General features: G+C 40.9%; 1 protein-coding gene across 2 annotated transcripts in view; it reads right to left on the reverse strand.

Annotated features, from left to right (window-relative positions):
• Positions 1-20974, reverse strand: part of EIF4ENIF1 (eukaryotic translation initiation factor 4E nuclear import factor 1) — a 58585-nt gene that overhangs the window by 29703 nt on the left and 7908 nt on the right. For both annotated transcript variants that reach the window (XM_012556291.2, XM_004378968.2), the window contains exon 3: positions 4930-5003. In XM_012556291.2, the coding sequence (XP_012411745.1) occupies positions 4930-5003 (74 nt within the window). The remainder of the gene's footprint in view (positions 1-4929; positions 5004-20974) is intronic.

A 20974-nucleotide genomic window follows, 5' to 3' on the forward strand; every position in this document is an offset into this window, starting at 1 on the left:
AAAGATGAAGAAATTGAAGATTTTTACCAACTTCTGCAGTCTGAAATTGATCAAACATGCAATCAAGATGCATTGATAATTACTGGTGATTGGAATGTGAAAGTTGGAAACAGAAGGACTGGTAGTTGGAAAATATGGACTTGGTGATAGAAATGACACCAGAGATTGCATGATAGAATTTTGCAAGACTAACCACTTCTTCTTTGCAAATACCATTTTTCACCAACATAAACAGCAACTATACATGCGGACCTTGCCAGATGGAATCCACAGGAATCAAACTGACAACTACATCTGTGGAAAGAACAATGGAAAAACTCAGTACTATCAGTCAGAACAAGACCAGGGGCCAACTGTGGAACAGACAATCAACCGCTCATATGTAAGTTGAAGAAAATTAGAACCAGTCTGCAAGAGCCAAAGTACGACCTTGAGTATATCCCACCTGAATTCAGAGACTATCTCAAGAATAGTTTTGATGCACTGAACACTAATGACCGAACATCAGATGAGCTGTGGAATGACATCAAGGACATTATACATGAAGAAAGCAAGAGGTCATAAAAAAGACAGGAAAGAAAGAAAAGACCAAAATGGATGTCAGAAGAGACTCTGAAAGTTGCTCTTTAACACTGAGCAGCTAAAGCGAAAGGAAGAAATGATAAAGTAAAAGAGCTAAATACATTTCAAAGGGCGGCTTGAGAAGAAAAAGTAAAATATAATGAAATCTGCAAAGACAAGGAGTTAGAAAACCAAAAGGGAAGAGCACACTTAGCATTTCTGAAGCTGAAAGAACTGAAGAGAAAATTCAAGCCTGGAGCTGCAATACTGGAGGATTCTACAGGGAAAACACTGAACGACAGAGAAAGCATCAAAAGAAGATGGACGGAGTACACAGAGTCACTGTACCAAAAAGAATTGGTTGACGTTCTACCATTTCAGGAGGTAGCATATGACCAAGAACAAATGGTACTGAGGAAGAAGTCCAAGCTGCACTGAAGGCACTAGTGAAAACAAGTTTCCAGGAACTGGTGGAATACCAGTTGAGATGTTTCAACAAACAGATGCAGTACCGGAAGCGCTCACTTGTCTAGGCCAAGAAATCTGGAAGATAGCTACCTGGTCAACTGACTGAAGAGATCCATATTTGTACCTATTCCAAACAAGGGTGATCCAACAGAAAGCGGAAATTATCAAACAATATAATTAATATCATACGCAAGCAAAATTTTGCTGAAGATCATTTCACTGTACTGTTGCAGCAGTACACTGAAAGGGAACTGCCAGAAATTCAAGCTGGATTCAGTATAGCATGTGGAAGGAGCGATATCATTGCTGATGTCAGATGGTGTCATGGACTGAATTGTGTCCCCAAAAAATACCTTGTCAACTTGGCTAGGTCATGATTCTCAGTATTGTATGATTGTCTACCATTTTATCATCTGATGTGATTTCCCTGTGTGTTGTAAACCCTATTACTATAATGTAATAAGATGGATTAGCGGCAGGTATACTGACGAAGTCTAGAAGATTAGGTAGTGTCTTAAGTCAATCTCTTTTGAGATATACAAGAGAGAAGTGAGCAGAGAGACATGGGAACCTCATACCACCAAGAAAGCAGTGCTGGGAGCAGAGTGCGTCCTTTGGACCTGAGGTTCCTGGGCTGAGATGCTCCCAGACCAAGGGAAGACTGATGCATCACAAGGACCTTCCTCCAGAGCCGACAGAGACAGAAAGCCTTCTCCTGGAGCTGATGCCCTGAATTTGGACTTGTAGCCTACCACTCTGTGAGAAAATAAATTTCTCTTTGTTAAAGCCATCCATTTGTGGTATTTCTCTTACAGCAGCACTAGGTGCCTAAGACAGATGGATTCTGGCTGAAAGCAGACAATACTAGAAAGATGTTTACCTGTGTTTCATAGACTATGTATAAGGCATTCCACTGTGCAGACCTTAAGAAGTTACGGATAACACTGTGAAGAATGGGAATTCTGTTAACACTTAATTGTGCTCAAGAGGGACCCGTACTTAGACCAAGAGGCAGTCGTTTGAACAGAACAAGGCAATACGGCATGGATTAAAGTTAGGAAAGGTGTGCATCAGGGTTGTGTCCTTTCACCATATTATTCAATCTGTACGCTGAGCAAATAATCCAAGAAGCTGGACTACATGAAGAAGAATGGGGCATCAGGATTGGAGGAAGGCTCATTAACAACCTGTGATATGCAGATGTTGAAAGCAAAGAGGATTTAAAGCACTTACTGATGAAGATCAAAGACCATAGCCTTCAGTATGGATTACACCTCAACATAAAGAAAACAAAAATGCTCACAACTGGACCAATAAGCAACATCATGATAAATGGAGAAAAGCCTGAAGTTGTCAAGGATTTCATTTTACTTGGATCCACAATCAACACCCATGCAAGCAGCAGCCAAGAAATCCAAGGACATGTTGCATTGGGCAAATCTGCCACAGAAGACCTCTTTAAAGTGTGAAAAAGTAAAGATGTCACTTTAAGGACTAAGGTGCGCCCGACTCAAGCCATGGTGTTTTCAATTGCCTCATATGCATGTGAAAGCTGGACAATGAATAACGAAGACTGAAGAAGAATTAATGCCTTTGAATTATGGTGTTGATGAAGAACGCTAAATACAGCATGGACTGCTAGAAGAATGAATAAATCTGTCTTGGAAGTACAGCCAAAATGCTCCTTAGAAGGCTGAATGATTCATCATCTCACATACTTTGCTGCTGTAACATAAATACTGCAAGTGGATGGCTTTAACAAAAAGAAATTTATTCCCTCACAGTCTAGGCGGCTAGAAGTTTGAATTCAGAGAACCAGCTCCAGAGAAAGGCTTTCTCTGTTGGCTCTGGAGGAAGGTCCTTGTCATCAATCTTCCCCTAGTCAAGGAGGTTCTCAGTCCAGGGACCCCGGGTCCAAAGGGCGCACTACGTTCCCGGTGCCTCTTTCTTGGTGGTATGAGGTCCCCATGTCTCTCTGTTCACTTCTTTTATATCACAAAAGAGATTGGCTTAAGACATAACCTAATACCGAAGATTGAGTCTTACCTCATCGACATAAACTGCCGCTAATCTCATCTCATTAACATCATAGAGGTAGGATTTACAACACAAAGGAAAATCACATCAGGTGACAAAATGGTGGACAATCACACAATACTGGGAATCATGGCCTAGCCACGTTGACACATATTTTTGGGGGACACACTTCAATCCATGACAGACATCATGCTTGGTAAAGTAGAGGGTCAGCAAAAAAAGAAGACCCTCAATGAGATGGACTGACACAGTGGCTGCAACAATGGGCTCAATATAACAACGATCGTGAGGATGGCAGAGGACCAGGCAGTGTTTTCGTTCTGTTGTACATAGGGTCACTATGAGTCGGAACCGACCTGACGTCACCTAACAACACAGTGTTTGCCACACAGCAGATACCAAATGAACATCTCTTGAATAAATGAATGAACCTCACAGCTTCAATCTCCTTATCAATAAAGAAGACTGTAGTTAACTCTTACGGTGGTTGTGAGGATTACTTGGAGTTTAAGGGCTAAACAAATTTTAATTCTCTTAGACAAGAGAAACAGCAGAATGAGAACTCTGTTTTCTTATGTTCATTACTATTTACTAGGTACAATATCATTCACTTTAGAATAAAAGCGAGTATGTCTGCCCATGCAATTTTAATTTTATGCCATGAAGTTACAGAGCTGTAACAATAAAATTCAACTTGAGGCATAAAGCGGATCTAGAACTTTAAACAAAAAGCCAGCTCATCTCAGACTTATGAAAAATCGTAACCAACCTGAATAACCATTATTCAAAGTATCTCCATCAAGGGAAAGTGGCAAGATGTCCAGGTTTAACAGGCCTTCTGAACAGTTCATATACAAATTAAAAAGAGTGTGTCTTACTCAACACCAAGGAATTAAACGTAATAGATACTTTATACATTAAAAATTGTAGACCAATATGAACCATTTACCGTGATATTTATGAATCAACCTAAGGTGACAATATAGGGTTACTGTAACAGTGATTTTCAGAGCATTTTTAGCTTTGTCATTGTTGTTAGGTGCTGTCAAGTCGGTTCTGACTCATAGTAACCCTGTGTACAACAGAATGAAAACACTGCCCAGTTCTGCACCATCCTCACAATCGTTGTTATGCTTGAGCCCACTGTTGCAGCCACTGTGTCAATCCATCTTGTTAAGGGTCTTCCTCCTTTTCACTGACCCTCTACTTTACCAAACATGAAGTCATTCTCCAGGAACTGATCCCTCCTGATAACATGTTCAAAGTATGTGAGATGTAGTCTCGCCATTTTTAGCTTTAGTCTTCTCCAATCAAAGCTTTCCACCTCTTATGAAGGAGTCCAAGATGCAAAGAAGGCAACCTGAATGGCTGGCTGAATGATTCTGTTGTTTATTTGGTAGAAGTGGCAGATAATGGATTCAGAGGCCTCCTGGTCCTCCTCTTTGGGAGAGGCCCTTCAGGAAGTACCCTTAAAGCATCATGCAAAAACCACAGGTAGAGAGAAAAGACCCTGTTGAAGGCTCCTGGGTTCAAGTCTTAGCTCTGTTTTCTGGCTATGTGGCTTTGACCAACTCATTTTCTAGTTTCAGCTTCATTACCAGTTAGCTGTCCTTAGAGTCCCCTGCAGTTCAAAATCTTTGGACTAGTGGTAAAGGCATTATGAAACTGATGAAGACAATGCAATGAGATGCTGTTTTGTCACATTCCTGGCTTATTCCCAATGGGCCTGTGCGGAAGTTCAATGTCATAACTTGCTGAAATCCCCCTACCCGTATGTCTACCAAAACCCCCCAAATAATATAATTCTTAATGTACCAAGTTTGGTGTAACAAAGTTAATGACTAGAAGCACACACCCTCATACCTGTCATATTTTTCAGAGAGGCAAGAAGGCCTCTGTTTTGAATGGGGACGTTCTTTTATATCCAAGAGCTCCTCCTGAAAAGAGAAATCAAATGGTGATTTAGAATCAAATTTCTCAGGTCACACGCTTTCAATTTATTTTTGTTCTGAGTAATTCTGAGTGTCTGCCTGAAGCATTTCAAGTAGTTCTTATTTATTTTTACCTTGACTTGTCCCAGAGGAGCCCTGGTGGCACAGGAGTTAAACTCTGGACTGCTAATCAAAAGGCTGGAGGCTGGAACCCACCAGCAGCTCCATGGGAGAAAGAGGCAGCACTCTGCTCCCATAAAGATTTCCAGCTTTAGAAACTCTATGGGCCAGTTCTACTTTGTCCTATAGGGTTGCTATGAGTCAGAATCAACTCGACGGCAATGGGTTTGGTTTTCTTGGTTTTGACTTGTCCCAGAAATGACTGGAGTGAGATCCCGGTTCTTACAAGCAGCTCAGCGGCAGTATCAAATAACTTAATAGTGATCAGTTTCTTGCTGAAACACATTTCTCTGATAAACTGCTGTTCAATAAGGTTATTTTCAGTTAACACTGAATGCTCACCAAGGCACAAAAACTGCAGCCATACATAAAACCTCCAGCTAATCTTACCACTCTTAAGTGCCATTAAGATGCCAATTAACAAGTGGATAGCTTTTTTTTTTTTTTTAATGTATATTGAAGTCGCAAGAATAAAATAGCAACCCACAGCGAACATCATACTTAATGATAGAAGACTGAAAGCTTTTTCCATAAGATCAGGAACAAGACAAGGATGCCCGCTTTTACCACTTCTAGTCAACAAAGTACTGGAAGCACTAGCCAGAACAATCAGGCAAGAAAAAGAAAAGGCACCCAAATTGGAAAGGAAGAAATAATGTCTGTGTTTACAGTTGTATTTACAGATTATATGATCTTACATATGTAAAATTATAAAGACTACACACAAAAGCTGTAAGGGCTAATAAATTCAGCATAACTGCAGGATACAAGATCAACATACAAAAATTCATTGTATTTCTATACACTAGCAGTGGCCATTCCAAAAGGGAAATGAAGAAAATTCCAATTATAATACCATCAAAAAAATAAAATGCTTAGAAATACATTTAGCCAAGGAGGTAGGTATAAGACTTGTTCACTGAAAACTACAAAACACTGCTGAAAGAAATCAAAGATCTAAATAAATGGAAAGATATCCTGAGTTTATGGATTGGAAGACTTACATTATTAAGGTGGCAATATTCCTCAACACAAACTACAGATTCAGTGCAATCCCTATCAAAATCCCTATGGCCTTTTTTTTGTAGAATTGGAAAAGCAAATCCTAAAATTCATATGGAACTGTACCCTTAAAATTGTACTCCAAATGGCTAAAACAATCTTGAAAAAGAAAGCTGGAGGACTCACACTTCCAATTTCAAAATATACTATGAACCTACAGTAATCAAAACAGTGTGGTACTGGTATAAGGACACACAGACCAATCGAATAGAATTGAGAGTCCAGAAATAAACCCGTACACTTAAGATGAAATTATTTTCGGCAAGGGTGTCAGTTTTTTTTCTTTCTTGGTCCTCTTCTTTTGTTTTGTTCTGATGATTCCTGGCAGGCATGACTGGCGTGGTGCTCTGGTTGTTGGACTTGCCATGTAGGAGCACTCCCTACCTGTGTCCATGCAAGGAGGGTGGCAGGCAGGTGTGGGAGCTCAGTCTCTGTTCACTGGTCTTGCAGTGTGGCTGAGGGTGGGCTGGTCAGGCTTTGGCCTCCGTCTGTCTTCAGTTCAGTGGTACAGCAGCAGGGTAGTAGTGGATGGGGTTTGGTGGGGCAGGAGGGAAGAAGACAGGCTCGTGCTGTGGTCCCCCAGTCAGGTGAGGTGATCTGGGTATGGGACCCTCTGTCACCTCTGATCAGGAGGATGGGATAAGGGGGAGTACATCCCTCTGGCTAGGATATGCACGTGCCGGGGCACCTCATGCCACTACAGCCAGCAAGTGAGACCTGTCCCCTGTCGAGTGTGAGCAGGGAGGGCCAGCAGGGGATGCTCTGCAGGTCCACTGCCTTGGGCGCGCCACTCACTCAAGGTCAGAGGCCGCTGCTCCTGAGTAGTATCTCCAGTTCTGGATCCTGGCTCCCTCTCTGCTTCTGTTTCTTTCCTTGTGTGTCTATAGAGTTTCTCTGTCCCTTTTGGGAAAGTAGTGAAGTTGCCTTGCTGTTTTCTTCACATGAGATTGCTGTTGGCTTTGTCCTAAGATGACTGTGTCAGACTGGGACAGCAGGCTGAGTTCCTCCGTTGTTACTCCTCTTTCGCTGCTCTCACTCACTTTTTCCTTCCAGTTAGTGTTCAGTTCAGTTCTTAGTCCTTTTTTGATGTTCAGGGTTCCTGGATTGTTATTTGCATCTGTTTCACTTGTTTCTTTCAGTCTTTGGTGCATGGGGACATTATGGTGTATGTGACTAAGCTACCATATTGGCTCTGCCCCTTACCTAGGAATCTTAAAAATAAATTTTTACCTGGCCTATTTTTAAATTATTCAATAAATAATCAATAGATTTTATCTTTTTATTTTTTATTGTACTTTAGATGAAGGTTTACAGAACAAATAGCTTCCCATTAAACAATTAGTACACATATTGTTTTATGATGATGGTTAAGAACTCCACGACATTTCAACACTGTCCCTCCTCCATCCTGGGTTCCCTATTACCAGCTTTCCTGTCCCCTCCTGCCTTCCAGTCCTTGTCCCTGGACTGTTGTGCCCCATTAGTCTCATTTTTTTTATGGGGCTATCTAATCTTTGAGTGAAGGGTGAACCTCAGGAGTAACTTCATTACTGAGCTAAAAGAGAGTCCGGGGGCCATACTCTCGGGGTTTCTCCAGTCTCTGTCAGGTCAGCAAGTCTGGTCTTTTTTGGTGAGTTAGAATTTTGTTCTACATTTCTCTCCAGCTCTGTCTGGAACCCTCTATTGTGATCCCTGTCAGAGCAGTCAGTGGTGATAGCCAGGCACCATTTGGTTGTACTGGACTCAGTCTGGTGGAGGCCGTAGTAGTTGCGGTCCATTACTCCTCTGGACTAATCTTTTCCTCATATCTTATTTTCTTCATTCTCCCTTACTCCCGAAAGAGTGAGACCAGTGGAGTATCTTAGATGGCTGCTCACAAGCTTTTAAGACCCCAGAAGCTACTCGCCAAGGTAGAATGTAGAACATTTTCTTTATAAACTGTGTTATGCCAACTGAGCTAGATGTTCCCTGACACCATGGTCCCCACAGTCCTCTGCCCAGCAATCCAGCCCCTCAGGGAGTTTGGATATATCTATGGAGGTTTCATGACCTTTCCTTGTACAAGTTGTGCTGGCTTCCCCAGTTTTGTGTACTGTCTTACCCTTCAAGGGTGTCAGTTCTTGTTGTGAAAGAATAGACTCTTCAACAAATGGTGCTGGGACAACACGATATCCACATGTAAAATAATGAAGCCAGGCCCCTACCTTTTGCCACATACAAAAATTAACTCAAAATGTGTCAACGACCTAAATTTAAGAGCTAAAACCATAAAATTATTAGAAGAAAACAAGGGTAAATATTCATAACTTGGATTTGCCAATACTTTTAGATATACGAAAATTAGGAAATTCATGAAAATTAGAAACTTTGGTGCAGGAGGTGGAGCCAACATGGCTCCATAGACAGAAGCACCACGATGACCCTCTACAGCAAAGACCCAAAAAACTAAGTAAAACAGAGATAAACGTCAATCCTGGAACCCCAAGCATCAAATGAAGAGCTAAAGAACTCAACTGAGCACCGAATGGAATAAGAAACCAGAAAACACAGAGTGAGGAGAGTTATGAGTGGAGGCCCGCTATCAGCTAATGCAGCATGGATCCACCATCTTGGAATCCTGTTGGAGACTGGCGGACAGAGAGTATGTGAAGGCAGATTCACCAAGCTCCCAGCAGGAGACAGAGCACCTGGTAACCAGTGAGACACGCCTTCCCAATCCCTCCTCCTGCCTCCCCCTGTTCAACCTTTGCCATTTCCTAGCTGGCTGATCTGCGGCTTCCTGGTGGGCCATGACCGTGGCACAGGAGGCGCCATTTCCTTGCCACGTGCATTTGCTCTGCCCACACTGGCCAGCTTCTTCACTGCCATTTCTTTGTTGCTGGTGTTGCACTTTTTCGGACTCTTTTGGTTTCTTCCCTGCCTCTCACCTCCTTCCCCTGAACACCTGACTCTGTGTCCCATCTTTGCTTCTTCTTGACAGGCTGTGAAGCGCCGCTCAGCTGGGGAACTGCTTCCCCAATCAGCACAGCCAGGCTGGTGGAAACCCTAGGGGCTTTTTTTGTTTGTTTGTTTTCTTTTTAACTTTTTAACTTTCTTTACTTCTCGGTTTCTCTTCTTTTTCTACTTACATTCTTTTCCTGTCTCCTGAATACCTACTGCTGTATCATCTCCACCCCTACCAGCTGCACAGCCTGGGAGCCACTTCCCCGATCTGTGCAGCTGCATCGGTGGAATCCCTGGGGGTGGCTTTCTTAAAAAAATTTTATTTTCTTTTTGTTTGTCTTCATCTCTCCGTTTCTTGTCTCTTCAGTCCAACGGCAAGCTCCCTCAGCACTTTTTTTTTTTTTGCTCCTGTTTCTTCCTCCTCTCTTTTTTCTTTTCCATATCCACCTTAGCACCGCACATCAGAACTTCTCCTCCCCCTCCCTCCTGCCTATCTGCACCATGTGCTGAACACTGCACTCATGAGCAGCACAGGCATGACCCATTGGAACCTCCCCTGCACTGACCATCAGCTCACCTTGTCAGCCCTAGTACATGCCACAAACAACCCATTTCTGCCACTCCCCTGCAGATCTACCTGCCCTTCTGCACCATAGCTGAGCAACTGGCCCTGCCCATTGGACAAGAGGTGAAAAATATCGTATCCACAGACAAGCAAACAACAAAGAACGCATAGCCTACCTGCTCAGACATAACCAAATAAAACAAACAAACAAACAAAAAAAACAGGATAAAACAAACAAATCTACAGTCAATAAGTGAATAACTACCAAATGTCCCAAAGACAGCAGACAATTATCAAAACATACAAAAAAACAGGACAGGATGGTTCCAGGAGGTGTCTAAAATAAAACACCAGATGACTTTCCAGTAGACGAGCACTAGAACTACCTGATAGGAAATTCAAATCTCTAATATTCAGAGCCATCCAAGAGTTGAATCAAAAAGCAGACAAAAATGACGAAAAATAGACAAATTCATGGAAAAGGCAGACAAATTCATCAAAAATACAAAGAAATAGAAGAATTCAGGAAAATAATGCCAAAATTCAGGAACAAAATGCCAAAATAAATTCACGACTAGAAATTATACAAAAACAATAATTAGAAATCCAAAAGATAAACAAAAAGATTTCAGAAATGGACAGTGTCAGAGAAGAGCTGAGGAACAGGTCTGAAACAGTGGAAGACAGATCAGTGAAACTGAAAACAAACACTTGGATACAACTTTGAGGAAAAATCAGAAAAAAGAACAAAGAAAACTGAAGAAACTCTGCGAATTATGTGGGATACAATCAAAAGCTAAAATTTTCGAGTGATCAGAGTTCCAGAAAAGGGGGAGAAAACAGAAAACCCAGAAAGGATCACTGAAGAACTGCTGACTTAGAAAACTTCCATAATATCATGAAGGATGAAAAACTGACCATCCAAGAAGCTCAACAAACCCCATATAGTATAGACCCCAAAAGAAAATCACCAAGGCATGTCATAATCACACTCACTAAAACAAAAGACAAAGAAAGAATCCTGAGAGCAGCTCGAGAAAAATGAAAAGTCACATACAGAGAGGAAACAATAAGAGTAACCTCTGATTACTTGGCAGAAATGATGCAGGCAAGAAGGCAACGGGATCATGTATATAAAACCTTGAAAGAAAAAAACTGCCAACTTAGAATAGTATATCCTGCAAAACTCTCGTTCAAATATAGTGGTGAAATTAGGACATTTCCAGATAAACAAAAATTAAAGGAATATGTAAAAACCAAATGAAACGTACAAGAATTATTAAAGGGAGTCCTTTGGTTTGAGAACAAACAACATCAGACGACAGCCTGAATCTAGGACACAAGCTAGCTCCCGCCAGATACCAACTTAGGAAATGAACTCCCAAGAACTATTCAAAACCAAAAGATTTACAACAAGGAACCAAAGAGGTTACTCTGCAAATGACAACAACGTCAGAACAATAAAAAAAGGGAATAAATGGTGTAGGACAGAACTTTCTAATCGAGAGGAAGGCAAGGCGATACCAAGTAATAATAGACTGGTTTAAACTTAGGAAGATAAGGGTAAATGTCAAGGTAAACACAAAGTTAACAAACCTACTCATCAAAATAAAGAAGAAAAACATAAAGTCTCAGTAAAAACAAAATATAAAAACAAAAGAAATGAAAAAAAAAAAATCCACAAACAAAAAGAATTCAGCACAGGAGATAAGAGGAACAAAGATATTGTCAGCACTACAAAATGACAATAAATCACACGTATCAATAATTACACTGAACGTAAATGGCCTAAACGCACCCACAAAGAGACAGTGAGTGTCAGAATGGATAAAAAAAACAGGATCTGTCACTATGCTGTCTACAAGAGACACACCTTAGAAACAAAGACATAAATTTATTAAAACTCAAAGGATGGAAAAAATATATAAATAGCCATCAAAAGAGAGCAGGAGTGCCAATACTAATCTCAGATAAAACAGACTTTAAAACAAAATCCACCATAAAAGACATAGAAAGGCACTACCTCATTACTAAAGGGATGATCCAGCATAATGACTTAACCGTAATAAACATCTACGCACCCAATGACAGGGCTCCAACATACATAAAACAAACTTTAGCAGCACTGAAAAGAGAAATTGACAGTTCCACTGTAATTGTAGGAGACTCCAACACACCACTCTTGGTAAAGGAGAGAACATCTACAAAGAAACTCAAAGATACAGAAGATCAAAAGGCCACAATCGGTCAACCTGAACTCAAAAACATATATAGAACACTCCACCCAACAACTGCAAAGTACACATTCTTTTCCAATGCACATGGAACACTCTCCAGAACAGACCACATATTAGGCCACAAAGCCTGAGAAAATACAAAGTACCTTCTCTGATCACAATGCCATCAAGGTGAAATTAACAACAAGATGAGCAAGGAAAAAAAAAATCAATTACACGGAAACTAAATAACACCCTGCTTAAAAACTACTGGATAACAAAAGAAATAAAAGATGGAATCAAAAAATTCCTAGAATCAAAGGAGAATGAAAACATATCATACCAAAACCTCTGGGACACAGCAAAGGCACTGCTCAGAGATCAATTTATAGCGATAGATGCACATGTCAAAAAAGAAGGGACAAAATCAAAATATTAGCTACACAACTTGAATAGAAAGAGAACAGCAAAAGAAGCCTACAGTCACCAGAAGCAAGGAAATAATAAAGATCAGAGCAGAAATAAATGAAACAGAGAACAGAAAAACAATAGAAAAAGAATCAACAAAACCAAAAGCTGGTTATCTGAAAGGCTCAACAGAATCAACAAACCACTCGCCAAACTGACAAAAGAAAAACAGGAGAGGATACAAACAACCCAAATAAGAAATGAAATGAGGAACATTACAACAGACCCAAATGAAATAAAAAGGATCATAACAGAGTATTATGAAAAACTATACTCTAACAAATCTGAAAACCTAGAGGAAATGGGCAAATTTCTAGAAACACACTCCTACCCAAACTATCACAAATTGATGTTGAAAATCTGAACAGACCCATAACAAGAGATTGAAAAGGTAATTAAGAAACTCCCAACAACAACAACAAAAAACCCTGGCTCAGATGGCTTCACTGAAGAATTCTGTCAAATATTCTGAGAAGAGCTTACACCAGTACTACTCAAATTATTTCAGAACATAGAAAAGGAAGGAATATTTCTGAATTCATTCTATGAAACCAGTATAACCCTGATACCAAAACCGGCAAAGACACCACAAAACAAGAAAATTACAGACCAGTATCTCTCAAGAATACAGATGCAAGAATTCTCAACAAAATTCTAGCCAACAGAATTCAGCATCATATTAAAAAAAAAAACACATCCTGATCAAGTAGGAGCCATACAACATATGCAAGAATGGTTCAACATTAGAAAATCAATGCAATCCATCACATAAATGAATCATATGAGCATATCAACTGACACAAAAATGCATCTGACAAAGTCCAACACCCATTCCTGATAAAAACTCTCAATAAAATAGGTATAGAAGGGAAATTCCTCTCATAATAAAGGGCATCTATACAAAACAAGGGAAATTCCTCTCATAATAAAGGGCATCTATACAAAACCAACAGCCAACATCATTCTTAGTGGAGAGAAGCTGAAAACATTCCCCTTGAGAACAGGAACAAGACAAGGATGTCCTTTATCACCACTCCCATTTAACGCTTGGAGCCCTGGTGGTGTAGTAGTTAAGAGCTGGGCTGCTAACCAAAAGGTCAGCAGTTCAAATCCACCAGCTGCTCCTTGGAAACCCTGTGGGGCAGTTCTACCCTGTCCTATAGGGTCGCTATGAGTCAAAACCGACTCGACCGCACCTGACAACAACAACATTACTTAACATTATACTGGAAATTCTAACTAGAGCAATAAGGCAAGAAAAAGAAATAAAGGGCATTCAAACTGGTAATGAAGAAGTAAAACTGTCCCTATTTGCAGATGATATGATACTATACATAGAAAACCCAAAAGACTCCATGAGAAAACTACTGGAACTGATAGAAAGATTCAGCAGAGTGGCAGGATATGAGATAAACATACAAAGATCAGTTGGATTCCGATACACCAACAAAGAGAACAACGAAAAGGAAATCAGGAAAACAATATCGTTTATAATAGCCCCTAAAAAAAAAAAAAAACACTTAGGAATAAATCGAATCAGGGATGTAAAAGACCTATCCAAAGAAAACGACAAAACACTACTGCAAGAAACAAAAAGAGATGTACATAAATGGAAAAACATACCATGCTCATGGACAGGTAGACTCAGCATTGTAAAAATGACAATTCTACTCAAAGCAATCTACAAATACAATGCAATCCCAATCCACATACTAGTAACATTTTTTACAGAGATGGAAGAAAACAATCATTAACTTTATATAGAAAGGGAAGAGGCCTTGGAAAAGTAAAGCATTATTGAAGAAGAAGAATAAAGTAGGAGGACTCACACTGTCTGACCTCAGAACCTACTGTACAGCTATGGGAGTCAAAACAGCCTGGCACTGGTACAATGACAGCTACATAGACCAAGGGAATAGAATTGAGAACCCAGATGTAAATCCATCCACCTACGGTCAGCTGATCTTCCACAAGGGCCCAAAGTCCATCAACTGGGGAAAAGACAGTGTTTTTAACAAATGGTACTGGAAAAACTGGATGTCCATGTACAAAAAAATGAAATAGGACCCGTACTTCACACCATACACAAAAACTAATTCAAAATGGATCAAAGATCTAAATATAAAACCAAAAATTATAAAGTTCACAGAAGAAAAAATAGGATCAACATTAGAGACCTCAATACATGGCATTAACAGTATACAAACTATAACTAACAACACACAACCTCCAGAAGATAAGCTAGATAACTGGGATCTTTTAAAAATTAAACACTTACTGCTCATCAAAAGACTTCACCAAAAGAGTACAAAGTGAACCTACAGACTGGGAGAAAAATTTTTGGCTATTACAAGTCTGACAAAGACCTACTCTCTATAAAATCTACAGGAAAATCCAACACCTCTACAACAAAAAGACAAATAATCCAATTTAAAAATGGGCAAAGGAAATGAACAGACACTTCACCAAAGAAGACATTAAAGTAGCTAACAGATATATGAGAAAATGTTCACTATCACTAGCCATTAGAGAAATGCAAATCAAAATCACAATGAGATACCATCTCGCCCCCTGGCATTACTGCCAGGAATAAAAAACCAAAGTAACAAATGTTGGAGAGGCTGCAGGGAGACTAGAACTCTTATGCACTGCCAGTGGGAATGCAAAATGGTACAACCATTCTGGAAAACGACATGGCACTTCCTTTGAAAGCTAAAAATAGAAATACCATATAATCCAGCAATCCCACTCCTAGGAATATATCCTAGAGAAATAGGAGCCGTCACACAAATAGACATATGCACACTCATGTCCACTGCAGCATTGTTCACAACAGCAAAAAGATGGAAACAACCTAGATGCCCATCAACAGATGAATGGATAAACTATGGTACATACACACAATGGAATACCATGCAACGATAAAGAATGATGAAATCTGCAAAGCATCTCGCAACAAGGATGAATGTGGAGGGCACTGTGCTGAGTGAAATAAGTCAATCACAAAAGGACAAATACTGTATGAGACCACTACTCTAAAAACTCATGAAAAAGTTTACACACAAAAAGAAACCATCTTTGATGGTTACAAGAGAGGGGAGGGGTGGGGGTAGAAAAACACTAAATAGACAATAGATAAGTGGTAACTTTGGTGAAAGGTAAGATAGTACACAATACTGGGGAAGCCAGCACAACTTGTTCAGGGTAAGATCATAAAAGCTCCATGGACAAATCCAAACTCCCTTAGGGACTGAATTACTGGGCTGAGGGCTGTGAAGACCATGGTCTCCAGGAACATCTACCTGAACTGAACTGACATAACATAGTTTATAAGGAAAATGTTCTACCTTCTACTTTGGTGAGTAGTGTCTGGCGTCTTAAAAGCCTGTGAGCGGCCATCTAAAATACTCCACTGGTCTCACCCCCTCTGGAGCAAGGGAGAATGAAGAAAACTAAAGATACAAGGGAAAGATTAGTCCAAAGGACTAATGGACCACAAGTACCACGGCCTCCACCAGACTGAGTCCAGCACAATTAGATGGTGCCCGGCTACCACCACTGACTGCTCTGACAGGGATCACAAGAGAGGTTCCCAGACAGAGTTGGAGAAAAATGCAGAATAAAATTCTAACTGAAAAAAAGATCAGACCTTCTGGCCTGACAGAGACTGGAGAAACCCTGAGAGTACGGCACCCAGACACCCTTTTAGCTCAGGAATGAAGTCATTCCCAAGGTTTACCTTTTAGCCAAAGATCAGACAGACCCACAGGACAAAATGAGACTAAAGGCGCACACCAGCCCAGGGGCAAGGACTAGAAGGCATGAGGGGACAGGAAAGCCGGTAATAGGGAACCAAGGTCGAGAAGGGAGAGTACTCACATGTCACGGGGTTGTTAACCAATGTCACAAAACAATATATGTACTAACTCTTTAATGAGAAGCTAGTTTGTTTTGTTAATCTTCATCTAATGTACAAATAATAAAAAAGAATGAAATGAATAAATGGAATACCTGCAGCTGAACTTGTTGCTATGGCTAGAACCTCCACCGCCACCCCCACCCCCCGCCCAAAAAAAAAAAACCTTTGTGCAAAGAACACTATCAAGAAGAGAATGAAAAGTCAATCCACAGAATGGAAAAAATATGTGCAAATCATGTTTCTGGTAAGAATCCAGTATCCAGAATATATAATGAACTCCTACAACTCGACAATAAAAACACATTACACAACCCAATTAAAAATGGGTAAAAGATTTGAATAGACATTTTTCCAAGGAAGATATGCAAATGGCCAACAAGTATATGAAAATGTACTTATTATTACTCATTACAGAAATGCAAATCAAAACAACAAGAATAGCACTTCATACCCCACCAGAACAGCTAAAATGAAAACAAAAACAAAAAAACAGAGAATAGTAAACGTTGGCAAGAATGTGGAGAAAGTGGAACCCTCATCCATTGCTGGCAAGATTGTAATACGGTGCAGTTTCTAGGAAAACACTATGGTGGGTCCTCAAGAAGTTAAACACAGAACTACCATATGACCCAGCAATTCCACTCCTAGGTATATACCCATAACAACTGAAAGCAGAGACTCAAACATACTTGTACGCCAATGTTCATGGCAGCATTATTCACAACAGCCAAAAGGTGGAAACAACCCAAGTGTCCATCAACAGATGGATGGATACATAAAAACGTGGTGTATATAATAAACTAGGCAACATTATTCAACCATAAAGAGAAATGAAGTTCAGATACATGCTGTGACATGGGATGAACCTTGAAAACATTATGCTGAGTGAAATAAGTCAGACATAAAAAGACAAACACTGTACAAATTTACTAATATGAAATATCCAAAACAGGCAAATGCATAGAGACCAAAGGTTTTTAGTGAGTACCAGGGGCGGGTCCAAAAAAAACTCCGTTGCCATCGAGTCGATTCTGACTCATATGACCCTATAGGACAGACCAGAACTGCCTCTATAGAGTTTCTAAGCAGTGGCTGGTAGATCTGAACTGCTGACGCTTTGGTTAGCAGCCAAGTTCTTAACCACTATGTCACCAGAGCTCCAGAGGTGGGTAGGAGGAGGAAATAGGGAGGTATTACTTATGGGATACTGAGTTTCTGTTAAAGGTGACAGAAAAATTTGGAAATGTAGGGTGGTGATGGTTACACAACATGGTGAACTTAATGCCACCAAACTCACATGTAACAATTTCAACTGAAATGGACAATATTTGTTGCACATATTTCAACATCATTTAAAAACAAAAACCCCACAGTAAACCACTACATCACACCCACTAGGATGACTGCAATCAAAGTTACCATATAACCCAGCACTCCACTCCTAAGCATATAACCAAGAGAAGTGAAAACATATGTCTACACAAAACCTGTACACGAATGTTCACAGCAACATTATTCATAATAACCAAAAAGCAGAAACAATCCAAACATCCAACAACTGATGAATGGATAAACAATATGTGGTACATGCATACGATGGAAGATTTACTCAGCCATAAAAAGGAATGAAGTACCTATATGTGCTGCATAACATGAATGAACCTTGAAAATATTATGCAAAGTCAAAGAAGCCAGAGATAAAAAGTCACATATTATATGATTCCATTTCTATGAAACGTCTAGAATAGACAAACCTATAGAAACAGAAAGTAGAATAGTGGTTGCCAGGGAGAGTGGGGAGAGGGGAATGGGGAATGGACAGTAACTGATAACAGTTATGGAGCTTCTTTTTGGTGTAATGAAAATGTTCTATATTAGATAGTGGTGATGGATGCACAAGTTTGTGAATATACTAAAACCCACTGAATTTTACACTTAAAAAATGTGAATTTTGTGTATATGAGTTATATCTCAATCAAAAAACATTAAAAAAATAAAAAGGAAACGAATTTAAGAGAGTTCAGTTTCCACAGGATGTTCAGTTTAACTTCTCTTACAGATTTATTGTGCTAATCACAGACTGATAAATGCAAACTACCCTCAGGTACAAAAAAGTTGCTCAGGTAGGTAAAACATTTTAATGTTTGCTCCCATGTTATTCCAGTTTTCTTTGCTGAGTTTATGCTTGGCACATACTGTTGTGAATCTGTGCTCAGGTGACGACTGTACAAACTTGACAGGCCTGTGAGAACTGGATTAAGAGCAGCAAGCAGCTGCACACAGGCAATGACCACGCCTGTGGTACCGTTTGTGCCAGGGTGCAACTGTGACTCAGTGCAGTGGCTAAAACACAGCTCAGCTGTCTGTAGGGGATGAAGAGCCATTTTCTTCACTATTAGGGTAAAAAAAAAAAAAAGAACTCTTGGGTTGTAAAAGCTGCTGGGCATAACTTTAAACATCTAGGTAAAACTGTACTTACTGTTCTTGAGAGCAGGGCTTCTTAACTAGTTCCATGGCCTCAAAGAGTACCAGACCCTGTGAAACCATATGCAGAATTATGCATTTGTGCAAATTCTGCAGTGAGGACTCATACCTTCAAAATATCTCCAGTGGACCCCAAAGAGGTTAAAAAATAATGCTTTATACTTAGCATGTTTCTCAAAATATGGTCCAAGGTCCACCTGGATGTTCAGGGAAACCTTCTCATCGGTTTTAGAGAGCTGACTGTGAGTTACTCTCCACTCGCAAAGTAGATGATGTATCAGCCAGAGAGGAGCCCCCCCTAAAATGGGGAGGAGACAACCACCAGCTAAGTGTTCTTGGGGGGGTATATACAGGGTTAGCTCGTTCCATAACTGTCCAAAGAACACCTCCTGTGTGCCAGGCTCAGTACCTGGCATATGCAGATGAATACTGTCCCCATCCCCATGGCTTTCAAGTCTCTCAAGACAAGTGTGCTTGAACTTGCCATCTCAACAAAAACCCCTAACATCAATTATTCCTGGAAAGGAATCCCTCTGGTATATTTTCAAAGAAAACCTTCAATCTGGCTAAAGACAAAATCCTTGGAAAATGCCCACTCTCACTGGGAGTGCTCCTTCCTGATGGGCATCCCAGGAGGGAATGTGAGATCAGCCTTTTGTAAAATCTTAAGAATTCACAGGTATTTACTGTGATAAGCTCTGATCATGGATGAATTCACTGCAATTAGCATCTGGACAACAGAAGAGTTAATACCTGCGACTCCACTTTCTGAACAGGTTACTAAAACTGGACCAGGCAAGAACAAGCTGCTAATTGCCCAACAGCCACACACCCAAAGAAGTATAAACATTTTCTAAGTTTCAGTCTTGCAAGGTGGGGCCAAGATGGCAAAGCAGCCAGACGCTTCCAGTGGTCCCTCTTGCAACAAAGACCCAAAAAAACAAGTGAATCGATTACATATGACAATCTAGGAGCCCTGAACATCAAAGGCAAAGTTGAGGAATCAGACCAAGTGGTAGGGAAGAGGGAGACATGGTTCAGAAGCAGAGAGGAGTTGCCAGACTTGACCCAGCAGGAGCCAGCGCCCTGCAGGCTGGATCAGCTGGTGTGCGTGGTGTGGCAAGCAGTAGTGTTTGGGATGCGTTTTCCACTTCGGGAGAGACTGAGTGGCAGACAGTCTGCTCGGGCCTCAGAGCCAGCAAAAAGCAGCGCTCAATCGGCAGAAGATAAGTACATGAGTCTATCCGACCGTGCAGATTAAAAAACACCCCATTTGGGAAGAACCTCTCTCCCATTTACCTGTACCCTCCCCCCTGTGCACCAGGTCCCCTGGGCCGGAAGTAGGACCCATCATGCGTCCCCAGCCATTCACCCAGCCTTGGAGAAGGAACAAATTAAAAAACAGGAAAAAATAATCTGCCAGCTCCCCTAAGCCAGGAACTCAGGGCAGGCACAGATCCTTTGCCTAGACATAGGCATAAAGGGTCCACGGACTTGGAATGCCTTTCACCCACGCCTAGACCTGTGTGGACCCATTTCAACAATGTAGGGCCTCATTAGCACAGTACAACAGGATACATACCTGAAGCTTAACTTCACTGTATCAGTCATATGGTAGAGTGGCAGGTTCGTGACATTTGATACCACTCTGCCCATTAAGCAGACTCCTCACCTACCCACACCAGGGGCCTGAGGATTGGTGGCTCCACTCACACCACCTAGCCACCTGCAACAGGGGTCCAAGAAAACGTAGCGCCTCCCAGTCCTTACAGCCAACAGCACTGGGTGCTCACAGCCCAGCTGCAAAACCCACCCACCTACACAATCCAGGGAACAGGGACACACTTTCCTCCCAGACACTCAGGGCAGCCGTCAGCCTCCTGCCTCGGTCAGCATGTGATTCCCTACCACAGCCAGATACCTGTGCCTACTCCAATCACCCCTGCCCCTCTAGGACTGTAGGTGATAACCTGCACCACACACTTGGTGATCAACTATCCGGACACCTGAGCTGAACCCATACAAGAAAAGTAAACGGACTCCTGGGCTCACATACCTAGTAACAGTTCTAACTACCTGGTGACGGGACTCGAGAGCTTCAAAGGCGCCAATAATCAAACTAGCTCACATGACCAGCCTA

This window comes from Trichechus manatus, unplaced genomic scaffold, assembly GCF_000243295.1.
Source record: "Trichechus manatus latirostris isolate Lorelei unplaced genomic scaffold, TriManLat1.0 scaffold00061, whole genome shotgun sequence".
Lineage (NCBI taxonomy): Eukaryota > Metazoa > Chordata > Mammalia > Sirenia > Trichechidae > Trichechus > Trichechus manatus.